The sequence below is a fragment of the Caenorhabditis remanei genome, chromosome IV, assembly GCF_010183535.1.
Source record: "Caenorhabditis remanei strain PX506 chromosome IV, whole genome shotgun sequence".
NCBI lineage: Eukaryota > Metazoa > Nematoda > Chromadorea > Rhabditida > Rhabditidae > Caenorhabditis > Caenorhabditis remanei.
This window is the reverse complement of record NC_071331.1, coordinates 10,648,305-10,675,664: the sequence shown is the minus strand read 5'-3', so window position 1 is coordinate 10,675,664 and position 27,360 is coordinate 10,648,305. Positions and strand designations below refer to the sequence as shown.

Sequence of the window (27,360 nt, the reverse complement as noted above, 5' to 3'; positions counted from 1 at the left end):
GTAGTTCGAGGCGAGCGAAACACCTGGAATTGCTTCGAGGGGTGACGGAATCGCGAAAACCACACGTAATCCCGAGAAAAAACGAGGGAAGTGGACCAAAACAGCAGCAAACGAAGCGATCGAAGCACGAGGCAGTCAGAGTACCCGATCCGTAGAACTTCTGATCGATTTCTTGCCCGCTTCCGATTTAATCGGGATTTTCGAAATGTTTCGCAACATTTCGAAATCCGAAAAAACGGGTAATTGGGGAGAAAAATCGAGGGAAGCGGGACCGGGCGATGACAACTGACGTAATCGAGGCACGAGCCAACCATTGAAGTCGATGCGAGGGCAATCCGATCGATTCCCAGCCAAATTTCAGAGAAATCCGTTGCGAAAATCCTTGAGGTGAATGAATCCGAGGTCGATGTGCGAAGAAATCGAGTGGAATCGGGAAATTTCGCCGGGAAATTGTGCGGAATGCCGAAAAAATTAGAATTTTCCGAGGAAAATTCGATTTTTCAGACAAACTGCGAGTTTCGAGGGGAAAAATCCGAATTTCTCGAGTGTCCGAGTGTATTCGGGCCTTTTTCGTCGATTTTCTAGCTGGTTTTTGCGAAAAATCGCGAAAACGCCGCCGAAAAGCGAGGAAAATGATGCAAAAATCGGACGAAATTCGCGCAAAAGTGGGAAGGCCTAAAGCCGCATCGCGGCGCAGCGCTTCGCACTAGAGCGCAGTTGCTACCGAAATTTAAAGGTGGGGCCTTAAATGGCGCCAAATTCAAATAAGGGGAGCGGAATTTCGCGAGAAAAAGCAACAAAAAGACCGAAATTGCGAAATGCAAAGAAGTTTTCGCCGTTCTAATTGTATTTTCAAGGAAAAACACGAGAATAGCAGCACATAAAAATCGAAAAAATCGATTTTTTCGGACAAAATATGGGCAAACCGACTGATTCGTCCGTGTCGAGGGGAAAAATCGATAACTCGAAATTTTCCGGTCTAGCGGAGAAAACCTGGTCAAGATGCACCAAATGTGGCCACCCCTTCTGTCTCCAGAAGGCCGCCGGTAATGTGCCGAGTAGGGTGGGAACATGAGCCCAATTTATACTTCCAATAAGGTGGTTCAGTGGTTTTAAAGGAAGCGCCCGATGTGCTGACAACTCAAGTATTTACAAGAACCATTTATTATAGGGAAAAAGCATGTCCCGCGAGGAACTGCATTAAAAACCTATTCGGTTCTGCCTTTTACAATACAATACGAATTAAGGGGAAAAGGGTTATCGAGGGAACATAGTAGTGACTCTGCAAGCGCCCGATACACGTATCGGGGGCTCTCGAGGGACTACAAGTCGCTCTCTAACAACTTCTCTTACAAAACACAATAATAACAACTCTTAAAGAGAGAACAAAGGAACAACACTGAATTATTAATGGCTTTAGGCCAAGCGAGGGGAGTCGGTCGAGTACGGTCACAGTCGTTGAGTAGGTGTGCGCGTGGCGAGACCTGTGGACGTTGGAAACAGCGTGCGCCTTTGACTGGAGAGACGCAGACACGACAGAAAGGCGGCAACTTGAATTGTGGAATATTACTTCCGCCTGAAATGGGGTTAAAGGGACAGGGAAGAAGGGAGTTAATTAACAGAAAGTAAAATACGTAATAAGTATAAACTAAATTAGAATAATTTAGTAATACAAATTACTTTTTAGTTTGGAGTGGGACAGGAACCTGATTCGGGGACCAGGAGACTGTCAACACCTATGCTATCAGCGATTCGAGATGAATAAGTTGTATTTCCTTATATCAAGCATCTGGTATCCTGCACCATGTCTAGACTTCTGAAACTAGTTATCGAGCCATTACACGTGTGTTAATCTAGACAGTCTGCAGAAACGGTAGATCATTTCAATTCTCCGAGGAAGTAAACTTTCAGAATACTTTATCAGAACTACATAGTCTAGTTTCCACGTGTTTTCCTTTGTACCCAAAACAAATTTGAATAATATTTCCCATAAAAAACCAAACTTCATAGCACATTTCCCACTCTCATTTTCCCATAGTAACACGTCAAAAATCCACAAGTTTCTTGCTCTCATACGGATTAAATACCCAGTCTGAATGGAGGTTGATACTCGAGTGAATAGAGATTAATTCGAATTTCGAATCAATTCTTTTGAATTGAAAGTTCACTCGAACCGCCCGTTTATATTTTGCTTTTAGAGAACGAACTTCTATTGTTGAGAAACCTCCCCTGACTCCTAATATAAAAAAGAAGATAAAATAGGAAAAGTCTCGTCTCTTGTTAATTAAATATGCTTCGATGCGTTATGATAACATAAAACTATAATGAGAAAAACTATATTCTTCTGATTTTCTGTTCACTCTTCTGAAAAACTACTTCTATATTATTATTCTATACTTCTGAAAGTCTACTTCGTCATCAATGAATTCTGAAACTTACCGCCTCATAAAACTGAATATTCAAGTTATCTCTGTGATATTTTCCATCCTTGTCAACTCTATTCTGATCTACTTGATCATCAAAAAATCTCCGATTAATATGGGCACTTATCGCCATTTGATGGTCTACTTTTGCTGTTGCTCTATCATTTTCGGGGTGTTCGATGTTATTGTGCAACCGGTAAGGTAATCGGGAGTTAACAAGTCAACTATAAAACAGTTTCAGAACGTTCAAACGTATAAAAGTGCATTCTTCATGGTAGTCGACGTGAAACAAAGGAATATGTATGTTTCGTTGGGAAAGTTTTGTGTTTGTGAGTGCTTTGAAAATAGATTCAAAGATAGAAACTGGTGGTTTCAGACGGATTATGTGGTTGTTTTGGTGTGGCGATATACGGGATTGCTATTCATTTTGTTTACAGATTTTTTGCACTAGAGAGGTGAGTCATGAAAAAGTGTTCGGTTTCGGGAACAGAAGTTATTAGCGTGTACAATACGAACGTTGATAGGTTTCACAACGAACATTTGATAGGTTCACAGAGTTATGCGGAATTCCAAAAAATTTTCAGGAAATTTATGAATTTTCGTCGGAAATTTTGACTCAATTTTGGTGGTTTTTGATGAAGTTCTCTATGAAAACAACACCAAAATTCGTTTTCAATGATACCTAGCCTCTAGACTTCCAGTCTAGATAAACTTCTGTCTAGATAAAAGTGCAGTATATAGAACAGTAAAAAATTTAGTAAGCAGAGAAAGAGAAAGAGAGAAAAAGAGCAGTCTGTGATTTCGAAAAACATCGAAATTTTTTTCAGATTTTTTCGAAAACTCTCTGAGGTTTTCAGAAAAATTTCCGGTAAGTTTTGGAAAACATCTGGAAACAATGATTACGCTTGCGGATACAAAGTTTAGGGTTCCGGAGCACAATTGTGCTTGTCCTAGGAATAGTTGGTTTTGTCAGTTGACTTGTTTATTCGCGAAAAACGTTTCATAATCCAGATTTTATTTGAAAGTAAATGCAAAACGTGTCCGAGAACACCAATGTGCTCCAGAGCCCTAAACTGTGTATCTTTAAGCGAAATCCAGATTTTTCCCGAAATTTTCAGAATCTTCTAAAAACTTCCATTAATTTCCAAAAACCCGGATTTTTTCGAAAATCCTTGAAAAATATTCGAATTGCTTTTAAAACGGACCAGTTAATCAGCAGCAAAATTACAGAGAAAATGATATTCACAAATTCATAATAAATGTGATTTTTCGATCTCTAGTTGTCCAATCATCGACATGAGAAAGTAATGACTTCATATTATACTTTATTGGAACAGAGTTTTTTACTTCGTTCATTAATCCAACATAACTGAAGTAGTTTTTTGTGAGAGCGGATTTTCTAGAATATTTTCTCATAATGAGTAGCGTCGTATCCTTACTGATATGAATATGTCATAACTGCATCTGAAATTCTCATCACTCGGTTTCACAAAAAAAATTTCAGAAGAGGTCGAATCCGATATTTCCAAGGATTCTATCTCGCTTTCTGGTTCGTTATCCCAATCCTCGGTGGTGTTGCCTGGTTCCTGGTGACTGCAATGGTTTTCCCGAAGACCAAACTGGAAACTGAGTACATCAGGTGAGTAGTTTACTGTTTCAGTTACTTCATGACAGAATTCAATAATTATTTTACGGCAATCCAATGCGTTTTCAGAATAGCCGTAAGAGAGACATTTGATATAGATATAGACGACTGTGTCTATAATGCGGGTGTATTTTTCCCATTGGATGAAAATGGAAAGCGAGTTATAGGATGGGGAAGTTTCGCTGGATTCACGTGCTATCTGAGTATCATGATAATTCCATTCACTATAATTCTGATTTTTGGATTTAAAAGTTGGAAGATTGTAAGAGAACTTTTGGATCACGGGGAATCAGAATATTCGAAGAATCTGCAAATGCAGTTGTATAAAGCTTTGGTGGCACAAGTGAGCTATCTAGAAACATAGTTCTGAAAAAATGTGATTAAATTTTCAGACCCTAGTCCCTTTAGTTTTACTATTCATACCGTTTGGACTACTATTCTCCCTTCCTATTTTTGAAATTGATTGTCAGTTTTTGGCGGCTATCATCACTTTGATATTCGCTATTTATCCAGCAGTTGATCCTCTTCCGATTTTGTATTTTGTGGATTACTATCGGATTCCTGTGATTGGTTTGTGACTTTTTTTCACAACTTTCACTATCATAACTATATTTTTCCAGAAGCGTTCAAAAGAACAAAATGTAAAAAGAATCGTGTTTCGATGAATCCTGATGGGTCGGTGACATTTGAATAGCGTCAATATGGCTACTAGATGGAATAATACCTCAAAAAGGAATGACTGGTCGAATGGTTTGAATTGCTAGAAAAGTTCCTACTGAAACATTAAAAAAATTGTTATCATTATCTCAGGATCATCTTTTTTTGTAAATTATGTACACAGTTTCGTATTTTCAATAAATTATTTGACGGTCACCCTTAAACAATGCTTTTGAGTAAGACAAATGTTTCAGATTTGAGGAAATCTTTACACTTTGAAGCCTGACTGATTTCTATTTTCCCATGCGTCAGAAGAAGTCAGAAATATGAAAAAAGTTTCCTTGTATCGAGTCATGCATCAGTGATTTTCAAAAAAAGACCAAAAATTTAGATGTCTACTCATTCATCATTTTTTTGTTTTTTCTCGAGTTATAAGAAGTTTCGAAATGAAAGATTTTATCTATGTTAGAATTTTCGTATAACAATATTTGTTATTGATAATTAATAGTTGTTATTTCGAGAACTGTATTGAAAAAGATAAATCACTATCTTTTAATCACAATCAAGCGAAACTGAAAAAAAGTGAAACGGTATTAGAAATGAGGCTCACTCCCTTCAACAATTCTATATTTTCTATGTAATACTGTCCAATAAAATTTTCCGCTCCCATCTCTTAATTTGAAAAGAATCCCTAACCATGTTTCGTTCTCCAATCTACCACCGCCGCTGTTTTTGTTTTTGTCAGATCTTATCTATTCTCCTTATCCCACACAGACTTGTTCAATTTCCGTTCTCATACGTATGTGTATTCAATCAGAATTAACTATAGTTTTTAGGTAATATTCGATAAGACCACAACAACGCCTCACTTCAGTCCACACGTAATGTATAAATTCTACAACATCAAAACTACAATTCAAATTTGTTCCGTCGTACTTTCAATATTTGTGAACTCCGTATCCATATGTCTTATCATCACAAAGTCTCCAAAAATAATGGGAACATATCGCCATTTGATGATTTATTTCTGCTCTTGTTCCATCATTTTTTCACTGTGCGATGCTGTCGTTCAGCCGGTAAACACAAAATATAGTAGATAAACAACTTATAATTTTCAGAACTGTCAAACTTACAAAAGCTCTTTTTTCATGCTTGCCGACGTAAAAAATCGTCACTTAACACCCTGGATAGCCGAGCTGTTTATAGGTAGGATACTTGAACTTAGAAAATGCGCTCTACTGAAAATTATTCAGATCTACTCACTAGCTGTATCGCTGTCACAGTTTATAGCATTGGTATTCATTTCATTTATAGATTACTGGCTTTGGAACGGTTTGTCTGGTGGTTAAAGGCTTTACAAATAAACATTTCTAGGCAAGGACGTCTTAAATATTTCAATGATCAGTTCCTCTTGGTCTGGTTCAGCATTCCACTTCTTGCCGGGGCGATTTGGTTTGCTGTCACAAGATTCGTGTTTGGAATGAATCCGTTGACTACGAACTATATAAGGTATTGCCTTAAAAATGGAAAAATGACAAAAATGTCGGAACAAAAAGTTTTCGATATCACCATTTATGGTCCCATAATTATCCTAGGCCCGGCTAAAATGATTCGTTAGTCACCAAAGGAACAATTCATTAAACCACTATACTCAAATAAACGTACTGCACTCTAAAATAACTCAATTTTAGAAATACTGTCGAAGAGTTCTTCAATCTGAAAATGGAAGACTGTGTCTATGGGGCCGCTGTTTTCTATCCAATAGATGAGAATGGACACCAGTTTGTCAGCTGGAAAGCATTCTTCGGATTGGCCTGCTATATGACTCTTCTCACTATTCCATTTGTGACAATTCTGGTTTGTGGAGTGAAGAGTTTCAAGAAAGTCAGAAGTCTCTTGGATCATGGAGAATCAGAATTCGCTAGGAATCTTCAGATGCAATTGTACAAAGCTTTGATTGCCCAGGTTCGCTTTTTTTTTGTTTTATTACATTTTCAAATAAATCTTCAAATTTACAGACGGTCATCCCTGTATTTTTCTTTTTCATTCCCTTTGGATTCATATTTATTCTCCCGATATTTGAAGTTGATTGTCATTTCTTAGGTGCTCCCATCACGTTGGTATTCGCAATGTATCCGGCGATTGACCCATTACCAACTCTGTTCTTTGTCGACTATTATCGGAATGCTATTTTTGGTTTGACAGAATTTAATTTAAACAAAACGTGGAAATCAGATTTTCAGAAGTCTTCAATGTATGCAAGTGTAAGAAAGCAAGAATCGAAGGTGCATCAGATGAATCAGTGTCAAGGGGCTATCCGAATACTGTTTTATCATTTTTTCGAAATGTTTTGTTTGTGTAATAAAACGTGTTGTCAGAAACTGTATTAATAACAATAATAGGAAGATTCAAAATAATTAGGTGCTTATTTGTTTTACTTTTTCATACTGTATCCATCAGGTTCATTAATGTTTTTAGCTCTCAACAATGCTGTATTTTCTAGGTAAAACTGACCAACAAAAACTTTCCGATCCCAACTCTTAATTTCAAAAAATCCCCAACCATATTTCATTCTCCATTCTACCCGCGCCGCTGTTTCTATTTGTTAGCGCCTACTCATTTTTTTCATCTCACACACTTGTTCAATTTCCGTTCTCATACGTATATTCAATCAAAACTAACTAAAGTTTCTAGACAAAGATCTATAAGAGCATAACAACGCCACATTTCAGTGCACCCGTAATGCATACTGTAACATTCTCCAACGTTAAAACTACGATTCAAATTTGTTCCGTTTTACTTTCAATATTTGTGAACTCCGTATCCATATGTCTTATCATCACAAAGTCTCCAAAAATAATGGGAACATATCGTCATTTGATGATTTATTTCTGCTGTTGCGCTATCATTTTTTCATTGTGCGATGCCGTCGTACAGCCGGTATATATAAAACTAGAGAAAATTAAAAAAGTAATATTTCCAGAATATTCAAACTTACAAAAGCGCTTTTTTTATGGTTGTAGACGTCAAAAATCGTCATTTAATAACCCCCTGGATAGCCGAGTTGTTTATAGGTAGGATACTTGAAGTCAGAAAATGCGATATACTGAAAATTATTCAGGACTACTTTGTGGATGTTATGGTGTCACAGTTTGTAGTATTGCTATTCATTTCATTTATAGATTGCTGGCTTTAGAAAGGTTTGTCTGGTGGTTAAAGGTTTTACAAAAAACATTTCTAGGCAAGGACGTCTGAAATATTTCAATGATCAGTTTCTCTTAATCTGGTTCAGCATTCCACTTCTTGCCGGGGCGATTTGGTTTGCTGTCACAATATTCGTGTTTGGAATGAATCCGTTGACTACAAACTATATAAGGTGCTGTCTGAAAATGGGGAACTAACAAAAGTGTGGAAAAAGTTTTTGATATCAGCGCCCATACATATTTTTCCTAGGCCGGGCTGAAATCATATGTTACTCATTAAACTAACAGATCAATAAAACCAGCATACTCAAATAAGCTAACCGAAACTGTAAAAATCTGACTCATTTTAGAAATACTGTCGAAGAGTTCTTCAATCTGAAAATGGAAGACTGTGTCTATGGGGCCGCTGTTTTCTATCCAATAGATGAGAATGGACACCAGTTTGTCAGCTGGAAAGCATTCTTCGGATTGGCCTGCTATATGACTCTTCTCACGATTCCATTTGTCACAATTCTGGTTTGTGGAGTGAAGAGTTTCAAGAAAGTCAGAAGCCTCTTGGACCATGGAGAATCAGAATTCGCTAGGAATCTCCAGATGCAATTGTACAAGGCGCTCATCGCACAGGTTTGTTTATTTCTTATATTTATATTTTTCAATAAATCATCAAATTTACAGACGGTGATCCCCATATTTTTCGTTTTCATCTCCTTTGGATTCATATTTACCCTACCGATATTTGAAATTGATTGTCAATTCTTGGGTGCTCCAATCACGTTGGTAATTGCGATGTATCCGGTGGTTGACCCATTACCAACCCTGTTCTTCGTCGATTACTATCGGAATGCTATATTTGGTAAGGGAGAAAATGATAAAAGACGAGTAACAATCAGATTTTCAGAAGTCTTCCATGTATGCAGGTGTAAGACAGCAAGGATAGAAGGAGCATCAGTTGAATCGATGTCAAGGGGTTATCCGAATACTGTTTGATTTTTTTTCGAAATGTTTTGCTTCTGTAATAAACCGAGTCATTAGAGAGTATTAAAGACAATAATATAATAATGTTTCAATAAAATAATGAATGTGTTATACTCGCGTACGGCGGTCCATACTGCTGATTTGATGGGTCACTGTGCTCAGAAATGCACGAGTAGGTTGCTTTCTGCATGATTGAATGCATTTGCAATATGTTCTGAAAGACTCGTCATGTACTGGACAGGGCCGAACATTCAACCAAATGGATATCTAGAGCAAACTTTTTTTTGAGCCTGGGAAGTTGGCCGGCTCTAATAGCTGTCACCAAAGTTTGATATCTCAAAAATGTAACTTTTGGTGTCAGTGTGACAATGAACTATTCTCAATGGTCAAGATCTAACTTAGAAACAGAAACATCAGAGCATTTTCAATATTTTCAGACGTTTCAATATTCTTCCATTCCCGAGATTTTTCCAGGTGATAAATAAGATTTTTTGGAAAACTGACATCGATTCCTATTCCATCGTCATCAAACCTTCTCCTCTGATCACTGAACAACAAACATATTGTATTTTCATTAGATCTTTGAGTCTAGACTACAATGCCCTTCCCTCAATATCCTTTCTCTCTTTCTCTTTCCCCAATTTCCGTTGTTATAATCAGAAGACATGTCGTATTAACTCATTCAACCAGATATTACTTTTTTGTCTTCTTTTTCCTTCGAAAAAAGTAATCGAAACTGAAAAAATGCACGCGAAAACATTCGAACGCGTCAAGTTCGTTTTTCAATCAATTTCAGTCGTTTTCTCATGGTTCATCAACTTCTTTTTGATCTATTTGATCTTGACAAGATCACCGAAAAAGATGGGAAATTATCGATATTTGATGATTTATTTCTGCTGTTTCTCGATATTCTTTTCATCAATGGATATCATTGTTCAGCCGGTATTCCTATTGCAATTCTTACTTTTTAAGGAAATTTATATTTTCAGAACATCCATACGTACAAAAGTGCATTTTTCATGGTCATGGATTATAAGAATCGTGGGATTCCGTCAGGGATGGCTAAGATTTTGATATGTAAGTTATCATTGAGAGTTTTTGAAATTGTATGTGAATGAGTACCAATAGAAGAGGTCGATTTCTCGCTACCTAATTCATGACTATCTGAAACTGCAAAGATGATAGATTTTTAGTGATTTTTACACTTTAATAATATGGATAAATGAGATTCGACATAGTGTTTCTTTGCTGGTTTACTGCGTAGCGACTCAAATAATGATATGCATGGACAAAGTTTCTATTCAAAATAGTATGAATGCCTGGAGTATAGAGAAAGTAACTTTATTGAAACTGAAAAAAATGTGGGAACATTGAGAAAAGAGTTGAGCGGAATGCGGTTAAAAAAAACAAAAAAAGTGTCGAAAAAGCGGAAAGAAGAATAAAATGCCATTTTTAGAAGACAATTTTGGCCTTATTTTGTTGCAAAAAGCCCCTAAAATTTGTTACGTTTGTGCTAAATGTTGTTTATTTTTGTTGTTAAAAACTTATAGCTCTGCTGTGAAAAAAAAACCTCAAAAAATATCAGCAAAATCGAATAGACGAATAATTTTTTCAACGTGATATCCTCAAGGCAGAAAGCGGAAGGAAATTGTACTATAGCAATATACACATTTGATATAGAATATTTAAATCTATTCTGTTGAAAAACTTCATGAATTTCTGAAAAACTCTGCTTCATTTTATTAACAAGAGTTGTATGTTTGATCCCAGGTACGCTAGATAGATTACAATTTTTCAGAAATTTATCTGTTTTGCTTGAAGTCACAACTATCTTTCAGGTACTATGTGTGGTTGTTTCGGCACAACAATCTATGGAATCGCGGTTCATTTCATCTACAGACTATTTGCATTGGAGAGGTTAGGTTCTGAATTTCTACTGGATATGAATAACGTCTAACGGGTCTTTCGGTTTAGTGTAACTTGTGGAATAGTTTTTTTTAATATCGATGACCTTTAAACTTGTTTTTGAAACTTTTTTTTTCTACACATTCCCTCCGATTTCAAACATTGTACCTAAACAATACCTCGAAATTTCAGACAAGGCCGTCTCCGATTCTTCCAGGAAAAGTACCTGATACTCTGGTTCCTTCTCCCTATTGCGGGAGGTGCTGCATGGTTTTCCGTTTGCTTCACACTGTTCTCTATGGATCCACTGAAATCGGAATATATCAGGTTAGCGTTGAACATTTTTTCTAGTTTTGTATTCCGCTAAAAATGTATTTTCATGTTTGCTCGATTTACAGACAAACTACGAAAGAATTCTTTGATTTGAATATCGACGACGCTGCCTATGCGGGAGCAGCATTTTATCCATATGACAGAAATGGGACTCAGATTATCAACATGAGAAGTTTCTATGGGTTCGGACTGTTTCTAACTGTCATGTCAGTCCCATTTATGGTTGTGTTGTATGCCGGTGGGAAGAGTTACATGATTATTAGTGCACTGTTGAAGCAAGGAGAGACGAGATACGCAAAGAATTTACAGATGCAATTGTATAAGGCACTGGTGGCACAGGTGAGATATTTTTGAGAAACTAGAATGATGGGATGGATTTCGGGTCATTTTTTCCGGGTTCATTTTTGAGAAAAATGGCTATCCAATTTTCTTTTTGTTTTGAATCGAATTTCCCCCCTATTATTTTTAGGTTTCACGTAATTGAAATCAATCCAAGTTATAACTAGAATTTCAGTTCATCGATGAATAAATATATGAATAAATATAAATATAATTATATATGGATAAGTTTAGACAATAACAATTTTTGATTTTTGCAAACATTTTCAAAAAATCCCATAACATATAATACCCTGCTTCTGCAATTCATCTTTTACTACTGTCGAAAAAATAAAGTTTCGACAAGGATTTTCAAAAAAAATTTCGCGCGCTGAAACGCGCAAGCGCATAAAGTTCTGGGCGGAGCTTAAACTGCAAGCTTAAATAAGCGGCGCGGTTCTAATTCCAGTTGTTTTTTCCAAATTAAGAACCGCGCCGCTTGCAGTTTAAGCTCCGCCCAGAACTTTATGCGCTTGCGCGTTTCAGCGCGCGAATTTTTTTTTGAAAATCCTTGTCGAAACTTTATTTTTTCGACAGTAACATAAAAGTTTCAAAACATAAAAAAATCTCTACTGAAACTTTGTTTCTCTAATTCCAGACCGTCATCCCAATATTCCTCCTCTTCATCCCCTTCGGAACCATTTTCATCCTTCCCATCTTCGAAATAAACTGTCAATTTCTATCAGCTCCAATTACATTTGTCTATGCCCTGTACCCGGCAGTCGACCCATTGCCTATTCTATTTTTTGTGGATTATTATCGGATGGCAATTACAGGTAAATTGTTCACAGAAGGAAAATTAATTGAAATTGATGATTTTCGTTCATCATTTTTCTAGTTTTCGAAACAGAAATGTTGACTTTCCTTTTTTCAGATATATTCAACAAAATCCGGTGTAAAAGTCCAAGAGTTGGAATATACGAGGAGGATCCTTCGAGAAGCAATGATCGTATCTAGTGAAGAACAATATAAAACTATTTGTTTTATTTTCCTGCGATTTCTCGAAAATGTGTTTGATAGAGCTAGTATATAGCATTGATGATTGCAATGTCCGAGTTCATTTTGTTTTCATAATTTAAACTAATAATTCTTGTTCAAATCTCAAATGTACCTCTCTACTTTTTCTTCGGACAGGAATTGATAAATAAACAAAACTTTCATCGTCACGAGCAGACGAAGCTCTACCACAATTATATACATGGTTTTTATGAAACAGAACAGAAAAAGTTAAATTCTGTATTGATGAATTCAGCCCAGTAAACTCAATCATTTTTCTTTCGTTTTTGATGAACTGACACAAAAAGAACTGTAACTTGAATTGACAACTAGACTACTACATTGCCGTGTTGAAAAAGGGGAAACTAACTGCTTCTGAGATGTATCTTCTGTCAGTTTCACGTAGAGCGAGAATAAGAAATGAAGTCTTGTAAGCCCAAATTGTATTTGAGTAGCATTCAGATTTTGAAGCGCATAATCGATCAATGGATTGATCAGACTGATCAAAATATGAAAATTTACAAACTTGATTATTTGTTTCACATTCTTGCTGTTTCTCGAAAATTTTTTGACAGAGCTATTATATTTATGCATTAATAATAACAATGCTAGATTTCATTTTATTTTCAACATTCAAACTAAAACATAATTCTTCGCTGAAATCGAGTGAGTTGACTTGTTCAAGATAAACTAAATTTTTAGATAAACTAAATTTTCAACATCATGGACCCATAATTGAAGAAGCACAATTTGACACAATTGTATACATACATAGCATTTATGAAACAGAATCGAAAAAGTTAAAATTCTGTATTGATAAATTCAGCCCAACAGTAAATCTCTCCAAGCATTATCTGTTTTCCTCTCCATCTTCATAATGAAACTTTTCTAATTAAATAAAGCACAACTATGCTGTGATGAAAAATATCTCCTTTAGTTATTCGTTGAACAGATTCTCCGAAATTCTCCCACGTTGATATCTACTGTCTGAAACAGTATTTTAGAGGAAGGAAAAAAATCTGAAATGTTAAACTTCGACTGATTAATCTTAAAAACCAAGGAATTTCACAGTCAATCTGATTTTTTTCACAAAAGAGGAGCTTACAGATATGGTAGAAAACTTGGGAGTCACTTGAAAAACCTCCGACCCCTCCTAACACAATAAAAACTCCCTCTACCTTGCCCTACATTATTCTCCTTTTCCTACTATTTATATCTTCCCACATTTTCTGTCCGTCTTTCCTCTCTTTTTCACTACGGCTCGTCGCATTCTCACACCGTCTCCTCCGGTTTACGCATTCAATATTGATTTTCGTCTTTTGGTTCCTCATCCCAAAAACATACTTTATCCGGTTGTTTGTTTTTTCCTCGGTTCTCTCATCTCTAATTTTTTCCATCTTTCTTCTTTCTTAACTTGTATTTTTAGTTAAATCTAACCTTCCCTGATGATGGGTCTAAGGACCCAAACGTCGGATTAAACCATTTCTAAATTGTGCCATACATGAAAATAAAGGTCAACCTAAAGAGTAGTACTCTATTCATCCTAATCAATTCACAATGTACATCAACCTAAAGACTACACTCCCACTATCCTCTTTGGTTATCTAATAAAGAATATGCTTTTGAATATGGCTGGACTCTGAATTTTCGGCAAAAGAAAAATGACTCTCGGAGCCAGGCCCGAAAATTAGCCTATGACGAGTTATGACACCTCAAACCCCTTCAAACTAATTCCTACACTGGGAGATTTCAAATTCGCGCTTGCATCAGCCCGGATCATCATAGCCAGCATATCTTCAGTCTGAAAGTTTTTTTTAGCAGAACTTACCAATTTTGGAATCCAATGCCCGACAAACCCGTTTTCCTTGTATCTGAGTTGTCTATCATCGTTCCATCTATTGCATTGTCCTTGTCACTGAGTCCGGTCCATGATTCCGTCATCCGTCGTTGCATCGGTTGATTTTTTGAAAAAAGTGTTAAGGAAATAAATAGAAAAGGAAGAAAGTATCGCGTTTCTTAATATTGAAATTTCAACACACTCTAGATCGGGAGGATTCAAATCTGCGTCTACCGTGAGAAAACCCACAGCCCGGATAAGTATAGACCTCTCGCAGCGTAACTGACCGTGTCTAACCGGAACCGACACAGATAAGAATGGTGGGGGAAGTCAGTAACATAGACAATATCCTCATAGGGCACTTACGGATTTTCGACTCTTCGTTTGCGTTCATCTCTCATCGTTTTGATGTCAATCGATTAATCTTAATCACTGAAGTTTTCCATTTGCTGATGTTCAGGCCGTCTTTATTTCAGCTTGAGACGCGGTGCTGTAAGAAATATTTGAATTAAATATACACGATATAAAATGGTGCAGAATAATGTAAGCAATTGAAAAAACAAGGAGAAGGACCTTCTTTTTTTTTCCTAATAATATTTTTTGATGATTTCCTAATAACATTTTTTGGTTATCTAATAAAAGGTGGATAAGCTCAGATCGAGTTACGCATGGTGAATGAGGAGAGTTGGAAACATCCCTACAAATCTATGTTTTTTAATTACAAAAGAACACTTTTGAGAGAACTTGCGCCTGCTGAAATAAACTCTCACTAGGGAAGGTCACCGAGTCAGTGTGGAGATATGGGTCGTGACCTATATCATTGGAAAGCTGGGAAAACGCTGATTCCAAATATATATTCAGTTTTGTCCTCGAGGCCTGGTATTCGAGAAACACTGACTCGGTGACCTTCCTTAGTCAGCCCGGATAAGTATATCCCGCATAACTTCAGTCCGAGTTTGAAAAGAACTTACCAATTCTGGAATCCATTGACTGATGAACTCGTTTTCCTTGTATCCTAGTCGTCTCTCATTGTTGACTCGAGTGTATTGTCCTTATTCCATCATCCGTCGTTGCAATGGTTGATTTTTTGGAAAAAAAAGCGTTAGGGAATTAAATTGAAAAGATGAAAGTATCTTATTTCATAAAGTTGAAATTTCAACATACTCTAGATCGGGAGGATTCAAACCCGCGTCTACCGTGAGAAAACCCACAGCCCGGATGAGTATAGACCTCACGCAGCGTAACTAACCGTGTCTAACCGGAACCGACACAGATAAGAATGGTGGGGGAAGTCAATAGAAATGAAATTATCTTATTTTTGGATATTTTTATGAATTTCTGATAGCCCGCTCGTAGCATAACTTTCGCCCGAAAACTTTTTAGAATTACTTACCAATTCTGGAATCCATTGCCAGGTACCACATCGTTCCATCTATTGCATTGTCCTTGTCACTGAGTCCGGTCTTTGATTCCGTCATCCGTCGTTGCATTGGTTGATTTTTGGAAAAAAGTGTTAGGGAATTAAATAGAAAAGGAAGAAAGTATCACGTTTCTTAATATTGAAATTTCAACATACTCTAGATCGGGAGGATTCAAACCTGCGTCTACCGTGAGTAAACCCACAGCCCGGATGAGTATAGACCTCACGCAGCGTAACTGACCGTGTCTAACCGGAACCGACACAGATAAGAATGGTGGGAGAAGTCAATAGAAAAGAAATTACACAATTTTTTTGTTTTTTATTGAATTTTTGTAATTTTCTAGATCGGGAGGATTCAAACCCGCGTCTACCGTGAGAAAACCCACAGCCCGGATAAGTATAGACCTCACGCAGCGTAACTGACCGTGTCTAACCGGAACCGACACAGATAAGAATGGTGGGGGAAGTCAATATAACATAAAGAATATCCTAATAGGGCACTTACGGATTTTCGAATCTCAGTTTGCGTTCATCCCTCCTCGTTGGGACATCAATCGACTAGTCTTAATCACTGAAGTTTTCCATTTGCTGATGTTCAGGCCGTCTTTATCTCAGCTTGAGACGCAGTGCTGTAAGAAATATTTGAATTAAATATACATGATATAACATTTTTCAGAAAAATGAAAGCAATTGAAAAAACAGGGAGAAAGGCCTTCTTGTAGGCCGGAATGAAGGGAGAATGACTCAAGACTGGCCAACAGGCAGATGAGAGCAGGGGGCGGGACTTAACACAAATAGATTTCCCATGGTGATATGAGGAGAGATGACGTGTATGTGAAGAAGACGAATGGACCAGACAATAGACGGAAGGAGAGACAATTAGTTGACACGGTCACATTGGATTAAGACACCTGCTGCTTGTTTTATCTACCGCAGTGGGAATCAATAACAGGGGGGGGGGGTCATGAGAGAAAAGGGGTTTGAGAAAATTTTGTAATTTGAATTTCCGTCTATTGTCTGGTCCATTCGTCTTCTTCACATACATGTCATCTGTCCTCATATCACCATGGGAAATCTATTTGTGTTAAGTCCCGCCCCCTGCTCTCATCTGCCTGTTGACCAGTCTTCAGTCATTCTCCCTTCATTCCGGCCTACAAGAAGGTTTTTCTCAGTGTTTTTTTTCAATTGCTTTCATTTTTCTGAAAAATGTTATATCATGTATATTTAATTCAAATATTTCTTACAGCACCGCGTCTCAAGCTGAGATAAAGACGGCCTGAACATCAGCAAATGGAAAACTTCAGTGATTAACTCAGTGATTAAGGGACTAGTCGATTGACGACGCAACGAGGAGAGATGAACGCAAGCTGAGATTCGAAAATCCGTAAGTGCCCTATTAGGATATTCTTTATGTTATATTGACTTCCCCCACCATTCTTATCTGTGTCGGTTCCGGTTAGACACGGTCAGTTACGCTGCGTGAGGTCTATACTCATCCGGGCTGTGGGTTTACTCACGGTAGACGCAGGTTTGAATCCTCCCGATCTAGAGTATGTTGAAATTTCAATATTAAGAAACGTGATACTTTCTTCCTTTTCTATTTAATTCCCTAACACTTTTTTCCAAAAATCAACCAATGCAACGACGGATGACGGAATCAAAGACCGGACTCAGTGACAAGGACAATGCAATAGATGGAACGATGTGGTACCTGGCAATGGATTCCAGAATTGGTAAGTAATTCTAAAAAGTTTTCGGGCGAAAGTTATGCTACGAGCGGGCTATCAGAAATTCATAAAAATATCCAAAAATAAGATAATTTCATTTCTATTGACTTCCCCCACCATTCTTATCTGTGTCGGTTCCGGTTAGACACGGTTAGTTACGCTGCGTGAGGTCTATACTTATCCGGGCTGTGGGTTTTCTCACGGTAGACGCGGGTTTGAATCCTCCCGATCTAGAGTATGTTGAAATTTCAACTTTATGAAATAAGATACTTTCATCTTTTCAATTTAATTCCCTAACGCTTTTTTTTCCAAAAAATCAACCATTGCAACGACGGATGATGGAATAAGGACAATACACTCGAGTCAACAATGAGAGACGACTAGGATACAAGGAAAACGAGTTCATCAGTCAATGGATTCCAGAATTGGTAAGTTCTTTTCAAACTCGGACTGAAGTTATGCGGGATATACTTATCCGGGCTGACTAAGGAAGGTCACCGAGTCAGTGTTTCTCGAATACCAGGCCTCGAGGACAAAACTGAATATATATTTGGAATCAGCGTTTTCCCAGCTTTCCAATGATATAGGTCACGACCCATATCTCCACACTGACTCGGTGACCTTCCCTAGTGAGAGTTTATTTCAGCAGGCGCAAGTTCTCTCAAAAGTGTTCTTTTGTAATTAAAAAACATAGATTTGTAGGGATGTTTCCAACTCTCCTCATTCACCATGCGTAACTCGATCTGAGCTTATCCACCTTTTATTAGATAACCAAAAAATGTTATTAGGAAATCATCAAAAAATGTTATTAGGAAAAAAAAAGAAGGTCCTTCTCCTTGTTTTTTCAATTGCTTACATTATTCTGCACCATTTTATATCGTGTATATTTAATTCAAATATTTCTTACAGCACCGCGTCTCAAGCTGAAATAAAGACGGCCAGAACATCAGCAAATGGAAAACTTCAGTGATTAAGATTAATCGATTGACATCAAAACGATGAGAGATGAACGCAAACGAAGAGTCGAAAATCCGTAAGTGCCCTATGAGGATATTGTCTATGTTACTGACTTCCCCCACCATTTTTATCTGTGTCGGTTCCGGTTAGACACGGTCAGTTACGCTGCGAGAGGTCTATACTTATCCGGGCTGTGGGTTTTCTCACGGTAGACGCAGATTTGAATCCTCCCGATCTAGAGTGTGTTGAAATTTCAATATTAAGAAACGCGATACTTTCTTCCTTTTCTATTTATTTCCTTAACACTTTTTTCAAAAAATCAACCGATGCAACGACGGATGACGGAATCATGGACCGGACTCAGTGACAAGGACAATGCAATAGATGGAACGATGATGGACAACTCGGATACAATGAAAACGGGTTTGTCGGGCATTGGATTCCAAAATTGGTAAGTTCTGCTTTAAAAAAACTTTCAGACTGAAGATATGCTGGCTATGATGATCCGGGCTGATGCAAGCGCGAATTTGAAATCTCCCAGTGTAGAAATTTCCGCGGATAGTAATGAAGCTGAGCCCATCAAAGAGTGTCTTGAATCCAGCGATTTGTCTGTTGAACTTCCATGGAGTCTTCTTCAATTTTCTACGGAGTCCCAACTGATCGGCGAACTGTTGTCCCATCATGAAGTTGCATGCCATGTCGGTGTCACCGTAGTAGAGGAGCTCGCGAACGTGGTTCTCGACGATCTTCTTGATGAATGGAGTCATGTCGGTGTATTGCTTTTGGTAGGTGGTTGTCACCTTGTCGCTAGAAGGTAAGAGTGTTTGTTAAGACAGACTAAACTTGATTAGAATTGGCTGAGAATGTGTAAGCCATGTCTGTTTGACACTTCTCGGCAGTTAGCAGAAAATGTCTCAGATAGACAAAAATGCTTGGCTAATATAGTCTATGACTTACAAAGCTTTCCTAAGGTATCCTGATACCGGTTAAATTGGGAAAAACTTATCTAAGCCTGCTGCAAATTGGCTGAAGTTCACATTTGGTTAAAGTATTCCATTGGCAAAACCATGTTTAGGTGTTGTTATCAACCTACTCTTACCTGCAAATATCTCATTTTCCAAGGTTGAACGGAATGTGGATTGCTTTGCGGACCTTTGAATCGTTCATTTAGGAGAGCATCTCGGTGTCGTTGAGGCATGGAACATCGGCGGTCAGTGGCTTTTGGGATTTGTTCTGGAAGTAAAGGAAGGATTGGGGGTTTGGCGTTGTCGATTTTAACTTAGGCATCGTAGATAGCTTAAGATCGGCTTTTTCAGCCTCATTGTCATTTTTAGTCTGACGACCTAAATTGTTCTGAACCTTTAGCTTGATACTTGACAATCACATACAGGACTAGGTTCTATCTTTCCTAGTCAAGAATATCCTGCTTGGTCACGCCTAGCCATAAGGATACCTCATCAGACATGAACGGGGATATCACTTCTCACTTACTATCACTATCTCTATCTTCTATCACTATCATCACTATCCCTCAACAGATCTTGACCGATTCCAGTCACTATCCTAGCTCACGGTGTTTCAATCAAGCATAAAAATAGACCCGATTTCTGGTTTTAAAATCTATTTTTTGCTTAATTTACCACAAAAATTAATTTTCAGTGAGAAATACTTTTCAGCATCAAATAACTCAATTTTTAACTAATCGTGGATATCCGGTCTAATTCATAAACATACATACAGTTTTTCCACCGAATTAGCGCATTTGCAGCTCGAAATTTTTATATTTTGAAACCAAAAGCGGAATTCAGACTAATTTTCAATGAAATTTTGAAGGTGTGGACATCCGGACATACAGAAACACAAGAGAATCATTGAAATGGCCGAAGAAAGTTGGTGGCCGTGGCCTAGAAATTCGACTTTGGGAACGTTGATATTTTTTAATTTTGACGGTATTTTCTATTTTGACGGTTTGAAAACTTACAAATATTTTGAAACTGTCTTTCCCATTTACTCTTTATACTTCAGTCTAGTTCGAATATGAACCGGTTCAAAAAAAAAACACGTAATTCGATAATGACTCAAAAATACACATCATTGCGTTCTCGATGACTCCCACCTTCAGACCAAAAAGTTCTTCTGATTTAATAAATTTCGAATGAGCAAAATTTATTTTCAGTTTCAAAAAGGTTGGAAATAAGAATCACTGAGATTCAAATTAATAATGCTCACAATTCCAAAGAATTAATGTTTTCTGATCGACAATTTTATGAACTCGATTACCGAGACACAGGTGAAGTTAAGAAATTCTATAAAATAATAATACTAATGGCACGTCAGCTGCTTGGTTGGCATTCCAATATTTTCTGATTTATTCCAGAAGTTTTTTCTATTTTCAACTTGTTAGAGACGTCTGGATTTGTTTATCGAGTTCTGTCGTCATCAGGTCGTAATCGCATTTTATAAAACTTTCAAAGTTTGGTAGAGTAATAAAATCAACTCTTAAAAATTCACGTTTCACGGAAGTTTTATGACTATTATCTTAATTTATTTCAGTTCGCGCTGTTGTTGAGTCATATGTATGTTCCTTTTAATATTTCATGCTCATCAGATCTGAATTTCCGTACTGTGTAGAACAGGAAACTTCTGTCTAGTGCGTCGTCACAGACTAACTTTTTTGAACCAAATCACAAAAATGATCAGACAAAAATAATGAACTCAAAAGCAAAAGACCATCATTTTGAGACTCTGACCCAGATGGATTGCAACAGGAAAACCATGCTGGGTGATATCATATTTGTTTTAGAATTTCAACTGTTTCTCTACTTGAATTATTGCGAACATTTATTTTGGGGTAGATTTTAAGGTTGTCTTCACAATCCAATCATCTCTATCTTTGTAATTTGACTATTTTCATATGTATTCTACTTGATTCTGTGTTTTTCTAGCCCTTCTTCTCTTCCGCTACTCTGAAATGTAGAATTTCTCTGTGCATAAACATGATGAACAACAACTTCTGGATCCTTTTTACTTAGGATAAAAATCTCCCACATGTTAAAGTTCAGCCCTCTATAAATTATCCGACTGGCTGAACAAAATCTTTTTATCACTTACAGTATACAGTCAATCCCCAGTTTCCTACATTGATCTGTTGTACCTTATGACAATGATCAGTAGACGTACTTTAGGAGTTCACCAGAATTATCTTTGTAAAAAAACCAAGTGTGATGTCTGAGATTTCAGTGATTACAGTTATGACACAAACTATCGCATTTTTAATCGATTTTTTAGTGTCATCAGATTTTCTCGTTCGCTTATTCAACCATATTACTGGAATGGTAAGCAACAAATTTGCTCAAGAAAATATCAATTTTAGAAAGTCAGACAGTGTTCAATCACCCGGAATGCCATTTTTCAGTTTCCGGAATACGGAATCCGGAACCGGAATCAAATTTTCGAAATCCGGAATCCGGAACCGGAATCAAATTTTCGAATTTCGGAATCCGGAATTCGGAATGATTCGATTAATTTGCCAAGACAAGTCTTCTTTTTCGGATGTTTTTAATGATAAATAAAGTTTAAAACTTTTTTTTAGGATTTGAACTCAAAAAAAATTATAAATTTCAACTTCTGGATTCCGGAAAAAGGAAACTCAAAAAACCGGAATTCGGAATCCGGAATCCGGATTCCGGACAACTCTGATATGAATGACTTCAATTTAGCAGAGTATCAGCATTCATTGTGAATTGTTAGAATCTGGAATTTTGAAAAATGTTCCCGTTTCAACACCTTCTAAAGTTGCTTCCATAGATTTTTGAAATGTTTATCTGCCGCCCTAGATTTATTTTGATTCGAGATGAAGGGCAAAGAGCCACTGATACAACCGAAGTGAATTACAAAAATATATAGAAACAATTTGATGGGTTGATTCTGGAGGACGCAAAATTAGGAAGGAAAACATTTTTCCCTTTGGAAGTAGTAAAAAGAAAAATAGTTTTTGGCCTTTTTTGCTACCTCGTGAATAGGTCAAAAGAGAGAGAGAGAGGGGGGGGGGGGGGCAAGTAGAAAGCCCTAAACATTTGTTTGTATTCAGTGTTCTGACCTCTGGATGCAGAATATTTTTAATTTTGAAACTGTCCATATTCAAGATTAAGTGACTTTTCAAAACAGTTTCGAAGCATTGTCTCCCGGATGAATCCGAAAATTTAATGGTGTAAGGTTAGTGTCGTGACAATAATAGCCCTAGCTATATTATCACAACTGGTACAATCTAAATCGTAGATTATTCTCCTATTCTTAATTAGACAACGGTGAACTTCATATAGACGTGAGGAAGATATGATACCTTAATTATTCCCTTGACCGACGTGCTCCACAACTCCTTATCTTGACGACCCTACTACGTGGCACTGTCGATGTAGGAGGAAGAAACGTTATGAATCAGTATCTTCGAAAGAGTACGAACAACAACAGCAGCAGCAGAGCCAAGCAGCATCGCCAATGCCGTCTACTACATCAACAACTACACCTTCTCCTAACGCCGCATCTGGATCTCCACCAACTATCAAGATCACTGGATCTGATGAAGGTATCGTATTTAACTCGCGTATATTTTCGAATAAACCGTTGTCATTTAAAACGTGTGTTGGCTCTTCTTTCTAAGTTCAATTCCTCTCACTCCTCGCGGCCGGTTCGGGCTCACCACCCCATAAACCGTCGCGACAGTTAGGGTATTTACCAAAGTTTGTTTTCTTATTTTTTGGTCCACAACATCACTTATCGTTATGTCTGATCCACTGTGAACCCGATTCCTAATTTTCAAAAAAAAAAACAACGTTTCAGATAAACCATTTTATTAACCCATTTCCAAGCTGTTTTCAATGGATGATTTCTCTGAACCCTTCAGATTTCATAGAACCAAGACTACACGAAAATGTACACCCACTTCCTTTTATTGTTATTCTTTATTACAACTTTTTAATTTCCGTTCCACTATACGTTTTATTCCGATAATCTCAAGTTCTACGTATTCATCTGAAAATTGTCGTATTATTTTTCAGTCTATCCCCCGATCCATTCCATCATGGAAATCGACACCTTCGAATCGTTGAAAACCTTAATTCAACTCATTTCCTGTGCCATCGCAGTCCTTTCAAATTCCCTTTTGATCTTCTTAATCATCACAAAATCACCAAAGAAAATGGGAACTTATCGGAATCTTATGTGCTATTTTTGTGGGATCTCGTTAATGTTCACCACTTTGGATGTGATAATCAAACCGGTAAGAATTAGTTTTTGAAGTCAAATTACTGCTTGAAAGAAATTGTTCGGTTTCATCAGAATAGTTTAAAACAGTGAAAGTTTTTAGTGCACTCAGAACGGTTTTTTTCAGAACATCTACAGCCGAGGAAGTGCATTTTTCATGGTGATGGATCTTCGGAACAGAATGTTGCCTCGACGCATTGAAGAGTTCCTCATGAGTAAGTGTTAAGGAAGTTTCGTGAGAAGGGACACTCAAATTCATATTCCGTACACAGTGATCCTGCTGCTCTAACTAAAGTTTTTATTTCAAAAGCTTGGGTTGAAGTTCAGCGGAAACTTTCTCATTTTTTTTAATGTTTCAAGATTATAATTTGACACTTCCTTTTGAAAAACAATGATCCTTCGATATTTCCTCGCGTCTATCTATTCATTTTCAGGCGTTCTATGTGGCTGTTGTGGAATGACAATTTACGGAATCGCAATTCATTTCGTCTACCGGTATTTTGCTTTGGAAAGGTAAGATACATAAAGTTCTTTAAATATGTTTCAAACAGTAAGTTTAGGCGAATTAGTATTAGAGCACAGATGTGATTGATGAGAGCACTTGACCATGGAAATAATGTATCTTTAAGTTCGCTTACATTATTCTAGAAATTAACATGATTTCAAGTGAGTGATAGAGAACTTTAATACACATCAATCAAAATAGAATGTTCTGTTTTTTACGGGGTGTTTGTTGATCGCAACATCTTTTTAGGTTCAAAACTTTCCGTTTCAATTAGTTTTCACCTATTCTAACATTATTGATGTCTCAGTCATTTAATGTCACGGAGAAAGCGTTGCTTCTGATTTTTTTACATCAAAGGTGTTTCATTGTTATTATCCATTCCTCGAAAAAAGCCAAATGTGTCCAATATTTTGATTAGTTTCAAGATCATGTACATATAATTCTAAATCAAAATTGAAAGTTTGGTTTTTTGCTAAAAGTTCACAAAAATTTCAGTTCACAGTATACTGGCACTTTACAAGTTTTTATCACAATTTTGTTCCTATTGATTTGTGATTAAAATTGATATTGACAAGTAGATTATGAGAAACGGTTACAAAAGTGGGCATTGGACATTTCGACAAAAAACAGTTATGTTTCACAACTGTGATTAACTTGAACTAGCTATGAAAACTCGTTATATAAAACAATTTTCGTATATTTTCAGACAAGGCCGCCTACGATTCTTCAAAGGAGCCTATCAGATCTTTTGGTTTTTCGTCCCAATCTTTGGATGTGTCAATTGGACTTTCATCGCTGGTTACTTTTTCGCAATGAACCCAATTTCTTCCGAATACATTGCGTAAGACCCCTTTAAGACTGATCAAAACTGTTTTTACACAAAAAAAAAACGGAATAATTGTATCAAAAAATTAAATTTTAAATAAAAGGGCTATCTATGTCCCACCATATTTTTTGATGGTGTACCCGTAGATTTTGAAGAGGAATCATGAAACTGTGTGCCTGGTTAGTTCGTTCGATATATCGAATACCGTTCACCGTTTTTCATGACATCATACGGTTGAAACAGAATCGGCATAATCGGAGAGGGCCTTTCTTTATTACGGACACTGTAGATCCCTAAACTCCCATTTTTTCAGTCCAATGCTTCAAGAAAAGTACAACCTCCCGATCGAAGACGCCGCCTATTCAGCTGCCGTTTTCTGGCCACTAAATGAGAAAGAAGAGAAAGAATTCCATTGGAAATCTGGTTATGGATTAATTAATTTGGTCTCATCAATGACTTTATCCCTTTCCGTTGTGGTAGTCATGATGGTTAAGAGCTGGACAAAGATCAAGCAGTTGTTGGGAAGACTGGAGTCGAAATTCTCGAAGAATTTGCAAATGCAGTTGTATAAAGCATTGTTGGCACAGGTATGGGGAACAAATTGGAATTGAATCAAAAGTCCAAAGAATAGGAGCTGAGAAATGTGGGTCACAAGTTTACCCAATTTCTTCAAAAGTGGCTGAAACTGGTAAAATTTGTATATGAGTCGACGCAGAATTTCAAGAGGAAAAATCATTATCCAAAGGGGTATCTCTCGCGAAACTCCTATTTTTGCTTGTTTTCCCGGTTTCGGAAACTCAAATTAAAATTTACCTCACTGTGAATAAATAGGGCTTTCGAGCACTTTTGAAAGTCTCTATAACTCTCTATGAACTGATTCTTCCATCTACCTTCAAGATAATTCATTTTCGGTCATAAAATTCTGTGTTGACTCATTTACAGATGCCCCAGATTCTGCCATTTTTTGGTCATTTTTCGGACTTGTGACTAAGCTCTCGAATGATGTAGGTCAAGTGCTTTTTGGCCACTGCTACCCCGCACGCAAACTTCTTCTGTGAACATTCAAATAGGGTGATATCGTAATTTTGAATATTACCAAACTTTAACCGGCTGATTGAAACAGGAAGAATAAATTATCGTTTACGAAACCTCACTGAAACTTCTTCAAAAAAATTCTTGTCGTTATGACACAACTGAAACAGTTTTCAGGTGTTTTTCATCTATATCACTATATAACTATATCGAATTTCAGACCCTAATCCCAGTTCTCTTCATCTTCATCCCCTTCGGAATTCTCTTCACTGGCCCTCTTCTCCTCATTGATTGTGAATTTCTCTCCGCCCCAATCACTATAATATATGCGGTCTATCCTGCTCTTGATCCTCTTCCATGTCTGTTTTTTGTGGATAATTATAGAAATGTAATACGAGGTGAGTTGAGAAAATGGTCTCTCTGTAATCATTAGAAGATTTCAGATTTCTTCGCAAAGCGAAACAAAGCAAAAGTTTCTGTTATGACAGATGATCAAGTGACCAGGAATATTTATTCGATTTGATATTCCTTCGATATGTAAATTACATGTACATTTTAAAATAAGGCGCTTGTTTTGGCTAGAACGATGCAGATTTTGTGTATTCTTTTTGTTCGGATAAAGGTGTTTAGTAAAGATTCGAATGAAGATTTTAAAACTGTTTCTCTGTATCCTAATAATGATATCTTCCGTTTTAAATCACTTGGTACATCTTGTCGCTCGGAAACCCTTGATGTTTCATTTTCACTGTTTATAAAGCAGAATAATAAAGCGATTTTCGAGAAGCTCGTCTAGAAGAATTATCGCACGGGGGTAGTTATCAGATGGTAAAAAAACCCACCTGATTTATTGGGTCGAACACAATTGTTATTGAAAAAAAAGCCTTTAAACTCTTTTACAAGTACTATATGGTTGATATAAAGCAATTAAAACAGTTTTCAATTTTATCCCATTTTGAAATTGATTTATAAAACATGCATCGTTTCAAAGAAGATATACAACGCTTAGAATTGTAATTCCCCGATTCATAATGCTTCTGGTAAATGTGCTGCCTTTTCATGAAACATTTGAAACTGAATTCTTTCTGGAAAATTCAATAAACCACAAACCGAATCTAGTTCTGGTGTCTCGATTTCTGGATATGAAGATCTGTGACCCGCAAAAATTTGGCTGCAAAAGAAATAGACTTTTTGTGATGAAGTTGTTTTTTTTTATATTTCTTTTTATTAAGATTAGTCTTACTTCTACTTCTAGTACCCTTTATCAATCTGATGCATTTTC

General features: G+C 36.9%; 4 protein-coding genes across 4 annotated transcripts; all 4 read left to right on the top strand.

The window, feature by feature from the left end:
• Positions 1 to 2,421: 2,421 nt before the first annotated feature.
• Positions 2,422 to 4,762, top strand: GCK72_013182 (uncharacterized protein; the record flags this gene model as incomplete). The annotated part of the gene is made up of 7 exons (XM_003093888.2): positions 2,422 to 2,619; positions 2,665 to 2,752; positions 2,800 to 2,878; positions 3,928 to 4,062; positions 4,138 to 4,411; positions 4,461 to 4,638; positions 4,689 to 4,762. The coding sequence occupies 7 exons, from the start codon at positions 2,422 to 2,424 to the stop codon at positions 4,760 to 4,762; spliced, it is 1,026 nt and encodes a 341-aa protein (XP_003093936.2).
• A 1,111-nt stretch (positions 4,763 to 5,873) lies between these two features.
• GCK72_013181 (uncharacterized protein) lies at positions 5,874 to 8,915 on the top strand (the record flags this gene model as incomplete). Its single annotated transcript, XM_053729698.1, has 10 exons — positions 5,874 to 5,931; positions 5,979 to 6,057; positions 6,100 to 6,234; positions 6,417 to 6,690; positions 6,744 to 6,921; positions 7,847 to 7,925; positions 8,018 to 8,101; positions 8,279 to 8,552; positions 8,604 to 8,781; positions 8,827 to 8,915. 10 exons carry the CDS (start codon positions 5,874 to 5,876, stop codon positions 8,913 to 8,915), a joined length of 1,428 nt encoding a protein of 475 aa, XP_053584470.1.
• A 909-nt stretch (positions 8,916 to 9,824) lies between these two features.
• GCK72_013180 (uncharacterized protein) lies at positions 9,825 to 12,476 on the top strand (the record flags this gene model as incomplete). Its single annotated transcript, XM_003089503.2, has 7 exons — positions 9,825 to 9,845; positions 9,893 to 9,980; positions 10,742 to 10,820; positions 11,001 to 11,135; positions 11,207 to 11,480; positions 12,118 to 12,295; positions 12,394 to 12,476. 7 exons carry the CDS (start codon positions 9,825 to 9,827, stop codon positions 12,474 to 12,476), a joined length of 858 nt encoding a protein of 285 aa, XP_003089551.2.
• Positions 12,477 to 17,408: 4,932 nt separating this feature from the next.
• Positions 17,409 to 26,604, top strand: GCK72_013179 (uncharacterized protein; the record flags this gene model as incomplete). Its single annotated transcript, XM_053729697.1, has 11 exons — positions 17,409 to 17,505; positions 17,884 to 17,927; positions 18,936 to 19,270; positions 22,875 to 23,041; positions 23,514 to 23,734; positions 23,846 to 23,933; positions 24,153 to 24,231; positions 24,930 to 25,064; positions 25,363 to 25,636; positions 26,302 to 26,479; positions 26,525 to 26,604. The coding sequence occupies 11 exons, from the start codon at positions 17,409 to 17,411 to the stop codon at positions 26,602 to 26,604; spliced, it is 1,698 nt and encodes a 565-aa protein (XP_053584469.1).
• Between the last annotated feature and the right edge of the window lie 756 nt (positions 26,605 to 27,360).